Genomic DNA, 19,152 nt, shown 5'->3' with positions numbered 1-19,152 from the left:
GCTCCTGATGGCCCCAGAAATACTTTGTCACCCTGTTATACAATAGTTTAAATCTTACTGCTTTTTGAAATTGTCAAAGTCCTTGTCTCAGACGCATTGAAAAATATTCAAAAAACTATTAAAAATGTATCAACCATTAACTCGATCTGAAAATTACTAGTAATGTTAAAAAGTATTCATTCTAAAGTACCGTAATGTTGAAAAGCATTTTAATTTGTTAAATACAAATACAGTAAGTTAACCACAGTAATTCAAATAATTCCAAAAGTTGTAAATTATCTGAAACTTGCCACTCATCCTCCTAGCCAATCCAGTCCACTAGAATAAATAAAAGGGCAATCTGAGTGGAGTTACTAGAATATTTGCATCTTCTAAGGTCATGTGAGTGGACCTGAGAAATCAGTTTGTCCTTGTTCTGGTCCTCCTTACAAAATATTGTGCACCACTGACCAAGAGAAATGGTAAACATGTTGCTGAAGTAGTGATATGGAAAATATAGATTTTATTTTATGAACATTGGCATCAGAACCAACTCTGAGAAACTGTATCATTAGGAGAAGCTTTACCTGAACTGAGCTCAGTTCTGAAGAAAGGGTGCCCAATTGAAATATTAGTCCTGTTATGCTCTCCATCGATATTGCCTGAAATGCTGAATAGACGGAGATTTCCTGCATCGTCTATGTGAATTTAAATTCTGTGACTGACTGAAAGCATTCCTGAAGCCTGAAGCGACAGCACAGTCTGAGTAAGTCCTGAAACATGTACAGTCACTATTGAAAGAGAATTGATCTCAGACAGTGTAATTAATTAATTAATAATGAACCTTCCAATATGGGTTAACCGGTTGCAGGTGGTGCAGGGATCAAATTAAAGAAGAATATGCAGCACCATAACAACAGCACTGGGATACAAGCAGTATCATTACAATGAGTTGGAAGATGGTTGAACACTGATAATCTCTGCTCCATCTGCCAATGTCCCAATTGGCTTTCTTTATTTTTTTACGCCAACCAGTGGAAGATCACTGAAACAAAAAGCAATGTAGATTGCAAATGAAAGCTTCAAACAGGAAACAGTGAGAGCACGGGTGGAAGAATAGAAAAAGGAGTAGACAGTTGGAGTAGTGTCATAGAGCAATGCAACGCAGAAACAGACCCATCTAGCTCATGCTGAACTGAGCATATCGGTAAGCTGATAGAGTGCAGTAACTGCCTTGGGAAAGCTGATTTCTCCAGATGTGGCCTAAGAGATGAGAGCCACATATGCAGTGTCCATTTAGAGATGAGGGTTACTGTAATCAGCAACATAACTTCCTGAAATGTTGCTTGTGTTTGAGAGTTGTTACCATGCACTTATTTTCTGGAAAGTGAATGGATTTCCAAATTGATGTCTTTGAAGTACAAGTTTCCAATGGTCTGTTTAATTTACCACATCTCCTATATGATCATATTATCTGCTTATACAGCCTTGTTAACTTTTTTTTCCTTATTAAAAGGGGAAGCAGTGTGGTTGGTATATGCCCAAAAGCTGTGAAGATATGTTCACTTTGGCAGAGTTGCTATCACTTTAAGAGCTTTCTCGTTAATGAGAGAAGGTATTATATTCTGAGCATCAGCACATCGGGGATCAGAGTTGTGACGAGAAAGGTAGAGGGCTCTTGGAGGTTACTCATTAAGACTTTGAGAAACTGAAGATACAGTATATTAAATATTCGAATATTTGTCTTTTTAGACAGATGAAAAATATAAAACTTAAAATTTACTCAATGTTTGTACTTTGGCTATTCTCTGCGTCTTTTTCAGCCTCTTCTTGGCGATATTTTCATACTTGTCAAACAGTACAAGCAGTGCGGGTTACTGCTGTCGAGGACTGGCTTTCGTGATTAGTGGTTTCGGTCTGCGGGCGGAATGAATGGAAGTAGCGGTCTTCCTGGAGATGGCGCTCAAGAGCAGTAAGTGTGCCGGGAGGTCCTCCCACCTGCTGCTGCTGCTGCAGTCGCCTACTGCTGCTGGGGAGATGCAGCGGCAGCTGCAGCAACCCAACGGCTCCTGCAGGCGCTGCCCCCTGTCGGCTGGGAGGAGGTTTCAGCAGCCAGCCCGGTGCGAGTTGGGAAGACACGCCCAAGATGGCGGCAGGATTGAAAAGTTGCGCCCGGAGGAGAGTGCTGTGAGCGGCTGGCCGGTGGGTGGGTGGGTAGGTAGGTAACCGACCGACCATCTGTCTGTCCGCCCTACGTTGGGGAGCGGCCGACCGACCGGCTGGCTGGCGGCTGCTGTCGCCCGCTTTCGCAGCCGCGTGTTGAGGCATCCGTCGGCTGTCGTTGCAGTAATGTCATTGTGGGCAGGAGTCGAGGGGTCTGTCGCTGTCGTTGCCCGGGTTGCGAGGAGTTGTCGCTAGAGATGGAGGATGATGCGAAGAAAGGTAAAAAGGTGAGCTCTGGGCCGGGCGCAATCTACTGTGAGCAAGTGATGGTTCTTCAGTAACTATTGCCCCCCCCCCATCCTCACCCCCGACCGCTGGGTGTCTGTGTCTGTCTCCGTGGGTACCTTTACCCTCCCTCTGGCCTGACTATAGGGAGCTCGGGCGGGCCGAAGGAGTGTGTAGGGATTGGGGAAGGTGGGTGATGTGTAGTTACTGTCCGGGGAGTGGTGGTGGGAGGGGAGGGGGAGGGCAGGTTGGGTTCTTTTAAAAAACGGGAAAAGGTTAAACCTGTTTTTCGAAACTTGTGTTTGTACCGAAAATGAATGTTCACTTCGGAGGGGACGATGTGCGCGGCTGTAATGTAGATTGTTTGGAGCTGAGAGGATGTACCGAAAATAGAGACTTGAGATATTTTTTAAGTACCAGACACAGTTGGGTAAACTTAAAACGTGCTGTACACTGAAGGGCGTTCCTGTCGCTTGTTTTGGGTTGAGTTGTTTTCAATTGAGACTTTTTTAACTAACGTCCGTTCAGGAGCTTTAGGCGTTGGTACTTCGGTGGGTGATGATTTACTCGAGGTCTTCTGACCCTTATGCTGCCATCCTAGTGAAGGAAGGGTTCGTATTCGAAATGTAAACGTGTAGTTTCCAGTACATTCTGCATTATTTCCAGAGGCTGCAGTGTTTTGCTTCATATTTGGCATCTCGTCGGTCCATTAATGTAGATATGGCGCATAAATCTAATCATGAGATGTTTTGCTCGGAAATGATTTGTTCGTGTTTATTTAAAATTAGGATTCTTATAAAAGGCACTTTAATCTTCTTTTACAGGCAGCTTGGTTAGGCGCATACCCGATATTTAGTAATCTCCAGTTTTCAAATTTTAGCTGCTGTTTCATGAAGCGTGGCATAGTGTACAAACGGTAAATAGGTTTCAGTTTCAGCGAATTTCTGTAATATTCAGTATACACATAGACTACTATAACAGGTTTGTTCCACGGCTCAATCTTAACAATTCTGTTTGCTGGTTAGTTTTATAAGGCCTAGTTTTGGCCACTTCTTAAATTCCTGTTTAACAGTGTTGGGAATTCTGGCGTTGACAAAGAAGTTAATTCTAACCACACCCTTTTTAAAGCTTTTCTTGTATCCTTTTATTTCTACTTTTATAGTCCTGCCGATAATGTTACTTCTCATAAATCTTTGGTGTTGAACTCCAGGTGATTAACAAAAATGTGTTCTTCTAATTTAATGATGTCAATATATCTTTGAATGCCCTCTAATCAGTATCAATCTACAATATATTTTTGCCCTACTTGCCATAGTTGGGTGCCTAAAACTACAGCAATATCCTCCCAGTTGTCAGAATTCTTGTAGCGATTCAGTCTATGCATAATTTTACTTTTGCCCTTTCTTTAAATCAAAATCCTATCACAGAACAAATATTAAGTATACCTCTATCTAGTCTTCTGTTCTTATTCCACTTATCAGCATTTGGTCGATGGCATTTCTGATTCAAGTGCTTGTCTTGTGTTTGCCGTTGTTTCAGTGTGATGCAGATTCCAACCAGCCTCAAGTTTGGGAGGGAGGAAATCTCCCATCCTTTATCCTGCAAGGTATGCCTACTAGCTTTGCCCCCCCCCCCCCATACGGAGAAAAATTTTGTGCTGATACCCTTTGTCCCTCAAATTTTGTACATCTTTATCAATTACCCCCTTCACTTGTCTTTTCTGTAATAACGGCAAACAAACATTCTCTCCATGTTCTCCTCATCTGAAAACACTCCACTGCAGGCAATCTACTGTGCTCTCACATTCCTATAATGTAATGATCTGAATGAACTGCATAGCATAGCCCAATTAATGTTCTGTCAAGTTGTAATATAAACTGCCAGCTCTTTTATTGTGTGCACTGGCTGACAAAAGCAAGGACCTTGTCTACCTGTGTGGCTACCTTCTGTGATCTTTGGACTTGACCCACCAAGATCTCTCTTCCACAGCAGTCTGGGATCCTACCATTAATTGCATGTCCTACACTTGGCAGCTCTTAAAGTGTATTACCTCATACTTATCAAGATTAACTTCCACCTGCCACTCTTGCCCATTGATCAATATCCTACAGCAAACTGTCCTTTTCACCATGAATAGCACCAACAATTTTCATGTCAACAGATCAAGCTTTGCAGTTTTTGCCAGCCGTTTTTAAGATTTCACCACTTTACATTCCCTCTTCCCCCCCCCCGCCATTGCAGTATTTTGAAGAGATCGCTGTCGTCAAGACTTCCTGACTCGCTCTTCTGTCCCCAGCAACCATTCACTTTGTGTTTTCCCATGCAACTTATTCATTTCTTCCCTCTCTGCCATCCAGGGATCCAAACATTCCTGGTGAAGCCACAATTCATCTGCACTTCCATTCTGGTGATTGCATTCAGTGCACACCATCTCTTTTCTGCACTGGTGGAGCTGAATGCAGATTAGAGCTTACTTGCTTTTTTTCCCCACAGTAGCTCTCATTTGCCTGCTGCTTTAATTTCCCATCCTACACCTATGCCTGTAACAAGTGCACTGCTACAAGGTCCAGTGCCAGCTTGAACAACGCCTTGTCTGCCTGAAGCAAGCTACACTCCAGAATTCTAAATTGAATTTTCAGTTTAGGTAATTCATCATTTGCAGGTTTAAATGACACTGGTGAAGTACAGTGGTGTCTTGCTGGTCGCAAAACCATGTTACTGTAAAAACTATCAACTCTGCTGTCAAATGCATCTCCCCCATTTCACGCACATCTGCTTTCACTCCATCCTCCTGCCACCCCACTAGGAATAGGGTTCCCCTGGTCCTCACCTACCACCCCACCAGCCTCCGGGTCAAACATATTATTCTCCGTAACTTCTGCCACCTCCAACGGGATCCCACCACTAAGCACATCTTTCTCTCCCCCCCCCCCACTTTCCGCAGGGATCGCTCCCTACGCGACTCCCTTGTCCATTCGTCCCCCCCCCATCCCTCCCCACTGATCTTCCTCCTGGCACTTATCCTTGTAAGTGGAACAAGTGCTACACATGCCCTTACACTTCCTCCCTTACCACCATTCAGGGCCCCAGACAGTCCTTCCAGGTGAGGCGACACTTGTGAATCGGCTGGGGTGATATATTGCGTCCGGTGCTCCCGATGTGGCCTTCTATATATTGGCGAGACCCGACGCTGACTGGGAGACCGCTTTGCTGAACACCTACGCTCTGTCTGCCAGAGAAAGCAGGATCTCCCAGTGGCCACACATTTTAATTCCACATCCCATTCCCATTCTGATATGTCTATCCACGGCCTCCTCTACTGTAAAGATGAAGCCACACTCAGGTTGGAGGAACAACGCCTTATATTCCGTCTGGGTAGCCTCCAACCTGATGGCATGAACATTGACTTCTCTAACTTCCGCTAATGCCCCACCTCCCCCTCGTACCCCATCCGTTATTTATTTTTATACACACATTCTTTCTCTCACTCTCCTTTTTCTCCCTCTGTCCCTCTGACTATACCCCTTGCCCATCCTCTGGTTCCCCCCCGCCCCGTCTTTCTCCCCGGACCTCCTGAACCATGATCCTCTCATATCCCCTTTCCCAATCACCTGTCCAGCTCTTGGCTCCATCCCTCCCCCTCCTGTCTTCTATCATTTTGGATCTCCCCCTCCCACTTTCAAATCTCTTACTAACTCTTCCTTCAGTTAGTCCTGACGAAGGGTCTCGGCCTGAAACGTCGACTGTACCTCTTCCTAGAGATGCTGCCTGGCTTGCTGCGTTCACCAGCAACTTTGGTGTGTGTTACTGTATTAATCAGACTTTTTCTCGGAAACTATCACTGCAGTCAGTAGCCTGTAACTTCCCTTTTGGAGTTGAGCTTTTGAACTGGCTTTACGACCTGGCATTTTTGTGGTGTGAACCAAAGTCTGAAAGGTGCAGGATGGTTGTGGTGTAGCACGTACAGGTGGAATCGAAGTGGTGGGGCTCAGGCCCCGGCGAGTGGGGAATGAGCCAGTGCTCGGCCATTGCTGGAGAAGACCTGGAGGTGATTCGATGTGTTAGAGCAGAGTTTGGGTGACAGGGCTTGGACCTGAGAGTGAGAAACGGCCTGAGGTTTGACCAATTTAAACACCAGGCCAAATTGGAAAGGTTGACTATGGGCTGAATCATGCCAGTGGGGTCTGGGCCCGAGAGCGTATCAAAGCAGTGAGAATGAGTATTGACCGATTTTTAAGTGCCAGGCCAGATTGAAAAGGTCAGAGGTGTCAGGGCCAGAGGAGAGGGACAGATGATGTACAGCTCACTGCTCTGCAAGGTATACTCATCTCTGCTCTGAAGTGAGTCTGTGGCTCCTGAATTGGCTGCAGGGATAACTGGCTTCATGGTTGTCGACTCACTTCCATGAGCTTCAGTTCTGTATGTTACTTGCTCACTTTGGGTATTTGATGGTTTTTTTAATGGGCTCTATTGGGGTTTTGTTTTGTGACTGCCTTTAAAGAGACTAATCTCAAGGTTGTACAAAGTATAGATGCTTTGAATATAAATGTACTCTGAACTTCATTATTTCTTTGTTTCAGGCTGGACATTTCACTTGTCATAATTTTAAGATTTTTTTTCTTTCTCTACTTGACCTGTTGCACAAGTTTCAGCCTCGCTGTTAATGCATCGTATTAACAAACGGGTATTAACTGCTTCTGATTGTTACTGTGACTGCTATACTTCTACACTTATCTCATTTGATCTTGCTCTGAGATGGTCTCTTTGTTCTACCCATTCTTCTTCCATCCTTTTTCAATTAAAAATTAACTTGATTTCTCTTTCCTAGTTCTGACAGTTTTGGATCTGAATTATTGAATGTTTTACCTTCTCAGATTTACCTGATTTGAGTTTTTCAGCATGTTTCAAAATTCCAACTTCTACAGATTAAAATGATCATTTACTTGGAGACTTGGTTGTATCCAAAACCTTTCTGCCACTAACATTTCAAACATGTGCCTGGCTTTGTTTCCTAAAATTGCGTTTGGTATTGTCCCTTCCCTCCAGGGCTAACTGTGCTGGCTCACAAAGGTCCTCTGATATACTTTTTCAAAAATTTGTATTCCCCCTATCCTTTCCACACTGAAGGGATCCCAGTTAATATTCAGAAAGTTGTAATTCCCTATTGGATGATTGGGAGGCTTTGAAAATCCGACAAAAGGCAACTAAAAAAGCTATAAGAAGGGAAAAGATCAAATTTGAGGGCAAACTAGCCGATGATGTTAAATAGGATACTAAAAGTTTTTTTTAGTTGTGAAAAGGAGGTAAGAGTTGATTTTGGACCACTGGAAAATGATGCTGGTGAAGTAGTAATGGGAGAAGGAAATGGCAAATGAACTTAAGTATTTTGTTTCAGTCTTTACTGTGGAAGATACTAGCAGTGTGCCAGATGTCTGAGTGTCAGGGAGCAGGAGTGAGTGCCATTGCTATTACAAAGAGTCGCGGGGTAATGATGCAGCTCTAGAAAACTCTGGTTTGGCCACACTTGGAGTACTGTGTCTAGTTCTGGTCGCCTCACAATAGGAAGGATGTGGAAGCATTGGAAAGGGTACAGAGGAGATTTACCAGGATGCTGCCTGGTTTAGAGAGTATGGATTATAATCAGAGATTAAGGGAGCTGGGACTTTACTCTTTGGAGAGAAGGAGGATGAGAGGAGACATGATAGAGGTGTACAAGATATTAAGAGGAATAGATAGTGGATAGCCATCGCCTCTTCCCCAGGGCACCACTGCTCAATACAAGAGGACATGGCTTTAAGGTAAGGGGTGGGAAGTTCAAGGGGGATATTAGAGGAAGGTTTTTTCCTCAGAGAGCGGTTGGTGCGTGGAATGCACTGCCTGAGTCAGTGGTGGAGGCAGATACACTAGTGAAATTTAAGACTACTAGACAGGTACATGGAGGAATTTAAGGTAGGGGGTTATATGGGAGGCAGGGTTTGAGGGTCGGCACAACATTGTGGGCCGAAGGGCCTGTACTGTGCTGTACTATTCTATATCTATACCTATCTAAAGGAAACAGTGCTAGGCAAACTGAAAGGTCTTAAGGTGGACAAGTCACCTGGACCAGATGGATGACATTCCAGAGTCCTGAGAGAGTTTGCTGAAGAAATATTGGATGCATTGGTCATTATCTTTCAAGAATCTCTTGATTCTGGCATGGTCCTGGAGGACTGGAAAATTGCAAATACCACTCCATTCTTTAAGAAAGGAGGAAGAAAAAAGAGGAAATTATACACTCTTTCAGAAGGGAGGAAGAAAAAAAGAGAGGAAATTATAGGCCAGTTAGCCTAATCTTAGTGGTTGGGAATGTATTGGAGTCCATTATTAAGGATGAGGTTTCAGAGTACTTGGAGACTAATGATAAAATAAGTCAAAGTCAGCATGGTTTCTGTAAAAGGAAATCTTGCCTGACAAATCTGTTAGAATTCTTTGAAGAAGTAACAAGGAGGGTGGGCAAAGGAGAGGCAGTGGATGTTATTTACTAAGATCTTCAGAAGGCATTTGATAAGATGCCTCACATGAGGCTTATTAACAAAATAAAGTCCTATGGCATTATGGGAAATATACTGGATTGGACAGAGGAATGGCTGACAGGCAGGAGTCAGTGAGTGGGAATAAAGGGGCCTTTTCTGGCTGGCTGCTAGTGACGAGTGATGTTCCTCGGATAAGTATTGGGACCACTACTTTTCACATTGTTTATCAGTGATTTCAATTATGGAATTGATGGCTTTGTGGCAAATTTTGCGGATGAAGATAGGTGAAAGGATAGGTAGTGCTGAGGAACCAATGTGATTGGAGCAAGGCTTAGACAGATTGTAGAATAGTGTTGGGAAATGTATGATGCATTTTGGTAAAAGGAACAATAGTACAGACTATTATCTAAATGAGAAAATTCTGATATCAGAGGTGCAGGACTCCAAGAAGGTTAATTCACAGGTTGCGTCTGTGGTAAAGAAGGCAAATGCAATGTTGGCATTTATTTCAAGAGGACTAGAATATAAAACCAAGGAGGTGATGCTGAAGCTTTATAAGACACTAGTTAGGTCACACTTGGAGTGTTGTTGACAAGCAAAACGTCTCAGCCCAAAACATCGGCTGTACTTTTTTCCCCATAGATGCTGTGTGGCTTGCTGAGTTCCTCTAGGCTTTTGTGTGTATTGCTTGGATTTCCAGCATCTGCAGGTTTTCTCTTGTTTGTCAATAATATCTTTCCATGTGGAGATTAGAGTTCATCATTTACAAGTTCATTCAAGGGATCTGGGCTTCACAAGCTGAGCTATCGAGAAAATAGTGATGAATTGTTTTCAACTACTACAGTCCTTGAGATGTGTGTATGTTAAGAAGGCAGTTCTGAGATTTTGACCTCGTGAAGCAACAGCAGTATTTTACAAGTCAGGAAAATGTGTGGCTTGGAGGGCAACTTCCAGATAATGGTGTTCCTCTGCTTCTGCCTTATCCTTCTATCTGTTAGAAGCTGGGAGTTTAGAGCGTGCTGTCTAAGGAATAGTACGTCATCATTTGGGCTCCTTGTATTAAAACATATACAGTTTAACCGTACATTCCCATATGCCTCGTGTCCATGTCTGCTTTGCTTCAGAGTCAGTTTATTGCTGACCCCTGTGAAATTTGTTGTTTTGCAGCAGCAAAGTGCAGAGAAACAAAATCAATATAAGTTACAAAATAGTGTAAATAAGGAATAATGAGGTAGTGTTCATGGGCCATTCAGGAATCTGATGGCAGAAAGGGGGATAAATGTTGTGTGAGTCTGCAGGCTCTTGTACCTCCTCCCTTATGAAAGTAATGGAGAGGACATTTCCCAGATGATGAAACTCTTTAATAATGGATGCCACTACTTTGAGGCACACTGGAAGATGTCCTCGACAGTGGGGTTTCAGTCGGGCTCATTTGAGCCTCAATCAGGCAGTGATTCAACCAGTCAGAATATTCTCCAGCATCTGTAGAAATGACTGGACTTGCTTGGTTTTATTATTATATTTGACTGCACTTTAAGCTGCTCCTCATCCTAACTGTACATCTAATGTTTTCAATCCCCAATTAAATTGAAAGCCCTTTTTTCCGTCCTTTATGAGACTTCAAAGACTCAAGCCTAGGTACGTTTAAACTCTGTTCCCCGATGTACCCGAGCTTAGTGAATAGGCCTCTGCGTATTAAGTTTGGATCCTTGCCTAACTAAATCTGCAAAAGCTTTGCAAGACTGTTTAAATGTTTGATATTCAAAATCTAGTTCGGTTACTTTTCCCCATGCTAGCTTGTAGGGTGGCGGCATGAGATTCTGCAGGTGCTGAAAGTTAAGCACGTTACAGAAAATGCTAGAACTCAGCAGATGTGGAAGCTTCCATGGAAGGGAATAAACAGTCAACATTTCAGGCCAAGACCCTTCATCAGAAATGGAAAGGAAGGGGGCAGAAGCCAGAATAAGAACATGGGGAGACCATAAGATGTAGGAGCAGAATTAGGCCATTTAGCTCATTGAGTCTGCTCCACATTCAATCATGGCTGATCCTTTTTTCCCCCTCCTCAACCCCACTCCCCAGCCTTCTTCCCATAACCTTTGATGCCATGTTCAATCAAAAACCTGTTAAGCTCTGCCTTAAATACGCCCAATGACCTGACCTCCACAAGTGCCTGTGGTAACAAATTCCACAACTTTACCGTCCTTTGGCGAAATAAATTTCTCCACATCTGTTTTAAATGGACACCCCTCTATCCTGAGGCTGTGCCCTCTTGTCCTAGACTCCGCCATCATGGGAAACATCCTTTCCACCGCTACTCTGTCTAGCTCTTTCAACATTCAAAAGGTTTCAATGAGATCCTCACTTATCATTCTAAGTTCCAGGCTATCAAATGTTCCTTGTATGATAACCATTTTGCTCCCAGAATCATCCTTGTGAACCTCTTCTGAACCCTCTTCAAAGCCAGTTTTTTGAGCACCTTAGATGAGGAGCCCAAAACTGTTTACAATACTCAAGGTGAGGCCTTACCAGTGCCTTATAAAGCCTCAGCATCACATCCCTGCTCTTGCATTCTAGACCTCTTGAAATGAATGCTAACATTGTATTTGCCTTCCTCGCCACCAACTCTACCTACAAGTTAACCTTCAGGGTGTTCTGCACAAGGACTCCAGAGTCCCTTTGCATCTCAGATTCTTGGATTTTCTCCCCATTTAGCACATTCATTTCTACTACCAAAGTGCATGCCCATGTATTTTCCAATATTGTATTCCATTTTCCAACAGGTTTGTCAAGCAAGATTTTCCCTTGGGAAAACAATGCTGACCTTGTTCTATCTTCTCATGCGTCACCAAATACTCCATCACCTCATCTTTAACAATTGACTCCAACATCTTCCCAACCACTGAGGTCAGGCTATAATTTCCTTTCTGCTGCCTTCTTCCTTTCTCAGAGTGGAGTGACATTTGCAATTTTCCAGTCCTCTGGCACCATGCCAGAGTCCAATGATTTTTGAAAGATTACTAATGTCTCCACAATCTCTACCACTAACTCTTTCAGAACTGCACCCTGACCAGATGCAGTTCATCTGGTCAGGGTGACTTGTGTACCCTTGGGTCTTTCAGCTTCTTGAGCAACTTTTCCCTTGTAATAGTTACTGTACTCACTTCTCTTTCCTCACACCCTTCAGCATCTGGCACACTGCTAGTGTCTTCCACAGTGAAGACTAATGCAAAATACTCATTTAGTTCATCTGCCATCTCCTTGTCCCCTTAATGGGAGGGAGAGTAGTACAAGGTGTCAGGTATAGATGTGGGCTAAAGTGGGTGGGGCGGGGGTTAGAACAATGTGAGGAGCCAGAGGTGAGAGAAGAGGGCTAAAAGAGGAGGGATGTGATGGGAGAGGACAGTGGAGTAAAGGGATGGCGATGAGGGCAGAGGAGGAGAAAGGGGGTGAAAAATCCCCCAGAAGAGGCAGATAAAAAGGGGTTGTGACAGGAAGTTAGCAAAGTTGATGTTCATGCCATTAGCCTGGAAATTATCCAGATGATATGAGGTGCTTCTCCCCCAACTTGCTTTTGGCCTCATCGTGACAGTAGAGAAGAAGACAGAGGTCAAATTGAATGGGAGGCCACTAGACAATGCTTCCTTTTCTCGGCACAGTAGAGTGAAGGTGCTCGATTGAGTGGTCCCCCAATATGCATGTAGGGGCAGGTGTAGGGCTTGTCTTGGTTTTAGGGGTAAGTGCTGGAGGAAGATCTGTGGGAAGAAATGAGTGAACAAGGAGTCAGTAGAGACTGATCCCTGTGGAAAGTTTGGGGGGTGGGGGCTGGGAGAGATGTACATGGTGGTAGGATCCATTTGGGTATGGCAGAAGTTGCAGCGAATGATGTGCTGGATATGGAGGCGAGGGGGGTGTTAGGTGTGGTTCGGGGGAATCCTATCCCTGTTATGACGAGGTGGGGAAGGGGCAAGTTCAAAGTAATTCTTTTTAATCAAAGTACATATATCATCATATACAACCCTGAGATTTGTTTTCTTGCAGGCATGCTCAGTAAATCCAAGAAATATAATAGAATTAATGAAAGACTGCACCCAACAGGGCAGATAAATAGCAGGTGTGCAAATGAGGACAAACAGTGCAATACAAAGGAAAGATAATAAGCAGTAAATATCAGGAACATGAGGTGAAGAGCCCTTGAAAGTGAGTGCTATTGAAGTTGAGTGAAGTTATCCCCACTGGTTCAAGAGCCTGATGGCTGAGGGGTAATAACTGTTCCTGAACCTGCTGGTGTGAGTCCTGAGGCTCTTGTACCACCTTCCTGATGGCAGCAGTGAGAAGAGAGCATGACCTCAGTTGTCAGCCAGATTTTCAGTCTCCCTCCTATATCCTGATTCATCTGCACTTTTGATTTGGCTAAAAGCAGTGGTGTCATCAGCAAACTTAAATATGGTATTGGAGCTGTGTTTAGTTTAGCAGTCATTAGTACAAAGAGAGTAGGGCAGGGGACTAAGCACACAGCCTTGTACACCTGTGCTGATGGAGATCATGGAGTGCTGTTGCCAATCCAAATCGACTGCGGTCTTCAGGTGAAGAAATCAAGACTCCAATTTTGTACAAGGAGGTTTTGAGGTCAAGACCTTGGAAGCTTATTGATTAGTTTTGAGGGGGATGATAGTATTGAGTGCTGAGCTGTAGTTGATAGAGCACTCTGAAGTGTGCATCATGCAGCCATACAGGAAATGGAGGAGATGGGGTGAGGGCAGTATTAATAGTAGTTGAAAGGAAACCCTGTTTTCTGAAGGAAGATGGCATCTTGAATGTTCTAGACTGAAAAGCCTCATCCTGAGAACCGATATAGTGGAGCTGGTGTAACAGAAGGGAATAGCAATTTTATATGACAAAATACTTGAGAGTCTGTGGGGGGGGGGGTTGTTTAAAAAAATGTCTGTAGATAATCTGTCTTTGGAGATGGAGACAGATGAAGAAAGGGGGTGAGAGGTGTCAAGAAATGGACCAAGTAAATTTGAGGGTGGCGTGGAAGTTGGAGGCAAAGTTGATGAAATTGATAAGCTCAACATGGTGCAAGAAGCAGCTCAATACATTTTTTCAGTGTAGGAAGGAAGAGTTGAGAGCAATACCAGTGTGGGCTTGGAGCATGGAACATACCACGTAGGCAAACTTATCTGATGCCCATGTACATGCCCATGGCAACACCTTTGGTTTGGAGAAGGTGGGAGGAGCCAGAAGAGAAATTGTTGAGGGTAAGTACCAGTTCCACTAGACAGAGGAGGAGGGTGGTGGTGGAGGGGAACTGGTTACGTCTGTTGTCCAGGAAGAAGCTGAGAGCCTTAAGGTCGCCTTTGGGGGATGACAGTATACAGGGACTGGGCATTGATAGTGAAAATAAGAAAGTCAGGACCAGGGAACTGGAAGTTGTTGAAGGGATAGAGAGCACGTGAACCGTCACGGATATAGGTGGGAAGGGACTGAAGCAAGGTTGATAAAATGCAGTTGAGGTCTGAGGGAGGCCTACACCTCTTCCCTCACCAAATTAGTGTCCTAAACAGTCTTTCCAGGTGAGATGGCACAGTGCATGTGGATCTGTCAGGGTCTTCTATTGCAGGGGTCCCCAACCTTTTTTGCACTGCGGACCGTTTTAATATTGACAATATTCTTGTGGACTGGCCGACCGGGCCGGTGGGGGGGAGGAGGGGTAGGGTTGCCAACGGACAAGAGTAGCAGTCAAATTTGTTGGGTTTACCCCGAGAAAGACGACAATGATCATGAAGCCTTGCGCGGGCACCAGTGCACATGCGTGACTTGTGCGTGCATGTACCTGCCGATTTTTCTCTACAAATCGTTTTTGGCGATTCTGTTCGGGGGGGGTGGTGTGTGTGGTGTTAATCACGACTGCAATATAGGTGATAAGTGGCTGATGCACTCAATTTTGTTTCTAAAAGGGTTTATCTAACACATTTAATATTAAACACACTGCACATATTTTCCTCGCATGAATATAGTGATAAGTCAATTATCAGGGGAGGACAGGGGAGCTTGAAGTAAGTGTTGAATGAACTTCCAGTAGAAGTGGTAGAGGCAGGTTGGATATTATCATTTAAAGAAAAAATTGACAGGTATATGGGCAAGAAAGGAATGGAGGGTTATGGGCTGAGTGCAGGTCGGTGGGACTAGGTGAGAGTGAGAGTTCAGCACGGACTAGAAGGGCAGAGATCGCCTGTTTCCGTGCTGCAATTTTATATGGTTACATATGTCACTTATAAGTCAATAGCATCATAACATTTTAAGTAACATTTGGATATTAAACACACAGCACATTTTTTTCCCTGTATGAACATATAAAATCATTGCAACACACCAATATCGCTGAATCAGTGGGAACCCTGGGCTTGTTTTCCTGCAACAAGACTGTCCTATCGAGGGGTGACAGGAGACAGTGATACTCGAAGGGGGTTCCTTATGTCCAGTCTATTCCGCAATTTAGTTTTCGTTGCATTCATTGCAGAAAACTCTGCTTGACAGTGATATGATGTTGGAAATGGAAGCAACGTTTTCAGTGCTTTCCTGACTATCTCAGGATATTTAGCCTTGACTTTGATCCAGAATGCCAGCAGAGGTGTTATGTCGAACATACTTTTCAGCCTGCCGTCATTTGCAAGCTCGAGGAGTTAATCTCCTTCCCGCGCTGACATGGATGACGTGCGGGTAATGACCTCGTGTGCGTGACAGGGAATGAGGAAAGGTGCAGCCGACTCGTATTGCCAAATCATATCGTTTCCTCGCGGGCCGGCAGCGCATGCTTTGTGGCCCAGTACCGGTCCGCGGCCCGGTGGTTGGGGACCACTGTTCTAATGTACCCAGTGCTCCCAGTGAGACCTGACATAGATTGAGGAACTGCTTTGTTACTCTATGCACCATAAAAGAGAGGATCATTTCAATTTGACTTGTATTCCCACATTGACTTGTCTGTCCATAGCCTCTATTGTCATCTGGAAGCAAAGGACATTTTGGAGGAGCACCACCTCCTTCCGTCTGGGGGGTAGTCTCCAACCTGGTGATTACTGTTGATTAGGCTAATTTCCGGTAACAACTCTCCTCTGTTTTCATCCCCTACCATTTTGTTTTCTCCCACCATTCCTGTGGCCCTCTGTCCCATCACCTAGCTCCAGTTTCCCACCTCCCCTTCTCCACTGTCCTTTCCTGTTAAATTCCTTCTTCAGCACTCTTCTTCCACCTATCACCTCTGTCTCTCAATCATCTTTCCCACCCTCCACCTTCCTCCTCACCTATCACCTGCCAGGTTGCACTTCTTTCTGGCCCCCCCCCCCATTCTGGCTGCTGCCCCTTGTTTTCCAGTCCTGAAGAAGGGTCTCAGCTCAAAATGTCAACTGTTTAGTCCCCTCCATAGTCGATGCGGGAAGAACTCAGCAAGTCAGGCAATTTGTTATCTTGTAGCATTAGGAATGCCCATTGAATCTATGTGGGGTCTGGCTGGAATAGGACGGAGAGATCACTTCCACAGTATTAAGCAAGAAATCTTAATAGTTATACCTTGCTTCAGGACTGTAGTATATGGTGTGGTACGCATCAACATTTCTGATCCTCACAATGTTATCACTTATTACCAAGGAATAGCAAACGACAGATACTTTCAGAAAAGCACAAAGTAGCCAATTTAGATTGGCTTGGTGACCAGAAACATTTAGAATGAGAAGCTGCAGTACTGTGGTAGCCCTAAACTGAAATAATTTATGCATGAATGCAAATTAATTCATATGAGAATGCTGTCTCATAGAATCGGGTTTAATATCAATAGCATTTCGTGAAATTTGTTGTTTTGCAACAGCAGTGCATTGGAAAACAATAATTAAAACTATACTGTAAATTACAATAAGTGTGTGTATAGCTATATAGAGATAAAGTTAGTATTGCAGAAAAAGGGTGGACAAGACTGAGGTAGTGTTCATGGGTTCATTGTCCATTCAGGAAAAAAAACTTCCTGAAATGAATACATGTCTTCATGCTTCTGCATAACATCCTAGATGATGAGGGTGAATGGGTTCTTAATGATGGATGTTGCCTTTTTGAGGAGACTAGTGCCCATAATGAAGCTGGATGAGCTTACAACTTTTCTGCAGCTTTTTCCATCCTGTGCAGTGGCCCTTCCATACCGGATGATGATGCTCTTCATGGTATATCTGGAAATTTATAAGTGTCTTTGGTGACGTACTATTTCTTCTCAAACTCAATAAAATCTAGCAGCTGTTGTGCTTTCTTTGTAACTGCATCAATACGTTGGACCCAGGATAGAGCCTAATATGTTGACACCCGGGAACTTAAAACTGCTCAGCCTTTCCATTTCTGATCTCTCGAGGACTGGTGTGTGTTCCCTAGACTTCCCCTTCCTGAAGTCCACAATCAGTTCCTTGGTCTTACTGATGATGAGTGCCAGATTGTTACTATGATGACACTCAACCAGCTGATCTATCCTGCTCCTGTGCATCTTATCATCACCATCTGGAATTCTGCCAATAATAGTTGTGTCATTGTCAAATTTATAGATTGTGTTTGAGCTGTGCCTAGCCACCCAATTGTGGGTGTAGAGAAGGTAGAGCAGTGGGCTAAGTATGCATACTTGAGGTGTACCAGTATTGATTGTCAGGCAGAGAAGTTATTTCTGATCCACACTGACTCTGGTCTCCAGGTGAGGACGTCAGGAATCCAGTTGCAAAGGAAGGTACAGAGGCCCAGGTTTTGAGCTTGTTTATTGGAACTGAAGGTATGATTGTGTTGAATGTTGAGCTGTGGTCAATAAACAGCAGGCTCACTATTGTCTGGGTGATCCAAGGCTGAGAGGAGAGCCAGTGAGATTTCATCCGCTGTAGAGCTAATATGGCAATAGACAAATTGTAGCGGTCTAGATCCTTAGGCAGAAGTTAATTCTATCTATGACCAACCTCTCAAAGCACTTCACTGTGAATATGAGTGCTACTGGGTGATAGTCATTGAGGCAGCTTACCTTGCACTGATACGATTGGCAGCCTTTTGAAGCAGGTGGGAACCTCTATCTCAGTAGTGAGAGATTGAAGATATCCCTGAACACTCCGCCCAACCCTGCCAGGTACATCATCAGGTTCTGATGCCTTGAGAGAGCTATCGGCACAGTCAGACCGATGGGAGTAGAAAGTGTATGACTTGAAACTCCTTATTTCCCCTCATTTCCTTTAAGCTCTGATTTTTATTTTGCAGTAACACAAGTTAACCCTTTTTGTCCAGGAATCACTTGGAGAGTCTGAAAGTGCAATTCTATTGATGTTGTGAAGGATTTTAACAGCAATTTGCTCTTCCTTGTTCCAAAAACTGTAATCCCAGGTTATTCCCTCAATCTTATCCCACATCTCTCCTGTCCTTGCATAATTTCAATGCTTAATTTCTATATTTGTTTTCTGTATAGTCTCAATATTAAAGCATTTTCATCAAGTAGTCTGCCCATGTCCAACCTCTGTCTTAAGACCACATCAAGTTGCATTTTTGACGAGTGTATTTTTGCTTCATCATTCTTTGGTCTTTGTCATTGTTGGCCAGTCCACTTTAAAGCTCCCCCCCCCCACCACCCCCACTCTCCGACTAGTTTGGTATACACAAAGCTGTGGGTCAGTCACTTGTTTTGGGACAGTATTGCTCAATGCTGTAAATCAGCTTGGTGATCTTTTTCAAGCATATGAACAATGCTGGCAAGGCCGCGCTTGTTGTTTTATGCTGACGATGGTCCTAGGTGGTAATGGGATTTCAACATGCAGGTAGACTGGAGGAATCAGGTTGGTACTGGACCTCAAGAAAGGGAGTTTGTGAAGTCCCTCCGAGATGGATTCTTAGAACAGCTTGTACTGGAGCCCACCAGAGACAACGCAATTCTAGACTTAGTGTTGTGCAGTGAACCGGATTTGATCAGGGACCTCGAGGTCAAGGAGCCATTAGGAGATAGTGACCATAATATGATAAGTTTTAATCTACGATTTGAAAGGGAGAAGGGAAACTCGGAAGTGTCAGTATTACAGTTGAACAAAGGGAACTATGGTGCTATGAGGGAGGAGCTGGCCAAAGTTCAATGGACCAATACCCTAGCAGGGATGACAGTGGAACAGCAATGGCAAGTGTTTCTGGGAATAATGTGGAAGGTGCAGGATCAGTTCGT

At 44.0% G+C, this 19,152-nt stretch overlaps 1 protein-coding gene across 2 annotated transcripts in view; it reads left to right on the top strand.

Moving 5' to 3' along the window:
• Positions 1-2,094: 2,094 nt before the first annotated feature.
• The window catches only part of ccm2 (CCM2 scaffold protein), a 102,535-nt gene continuing 85,477 nt past the window's right edge, over positions 2,095-19,152 (top strand). Inside the window, exon 1 of one of the 2 annotated variants that reach the window (XM_063035546.1) lies at positions 2,095-2,421. In XM_063035546.1, the coding sequence (XP_062891616.1) occupies positions 2,407-2,421 (15 nt within the window). In that variant the 5' untranslated portion in view covers positions 2,095-2,406. Of the gene's footprint in view, positions 2,430-19,152 lie in introns of both variants that reach the window. The other variant, XM_063035538.1, reaches the window with a different exon arrangement.

This window comes from Mobula hypostoma, chromosome 2, assembly GCF_963921235.1.
Source record: "Mobula hypostoma chromosome 2, sMobHyp1.1, whole genome shotgun sequence".
NCBI lineage: Eukaryota > Metazoa > Chordata > Chondrichthyes > Myliobatiformes > Myliobatidae > Mobula > Mobula hypostoma.
The sequence above is the reverse complement of the archived record's forward strand: the minus strand, read 5'-3'. Positions and strand labels throughout refer to the sequence as shown.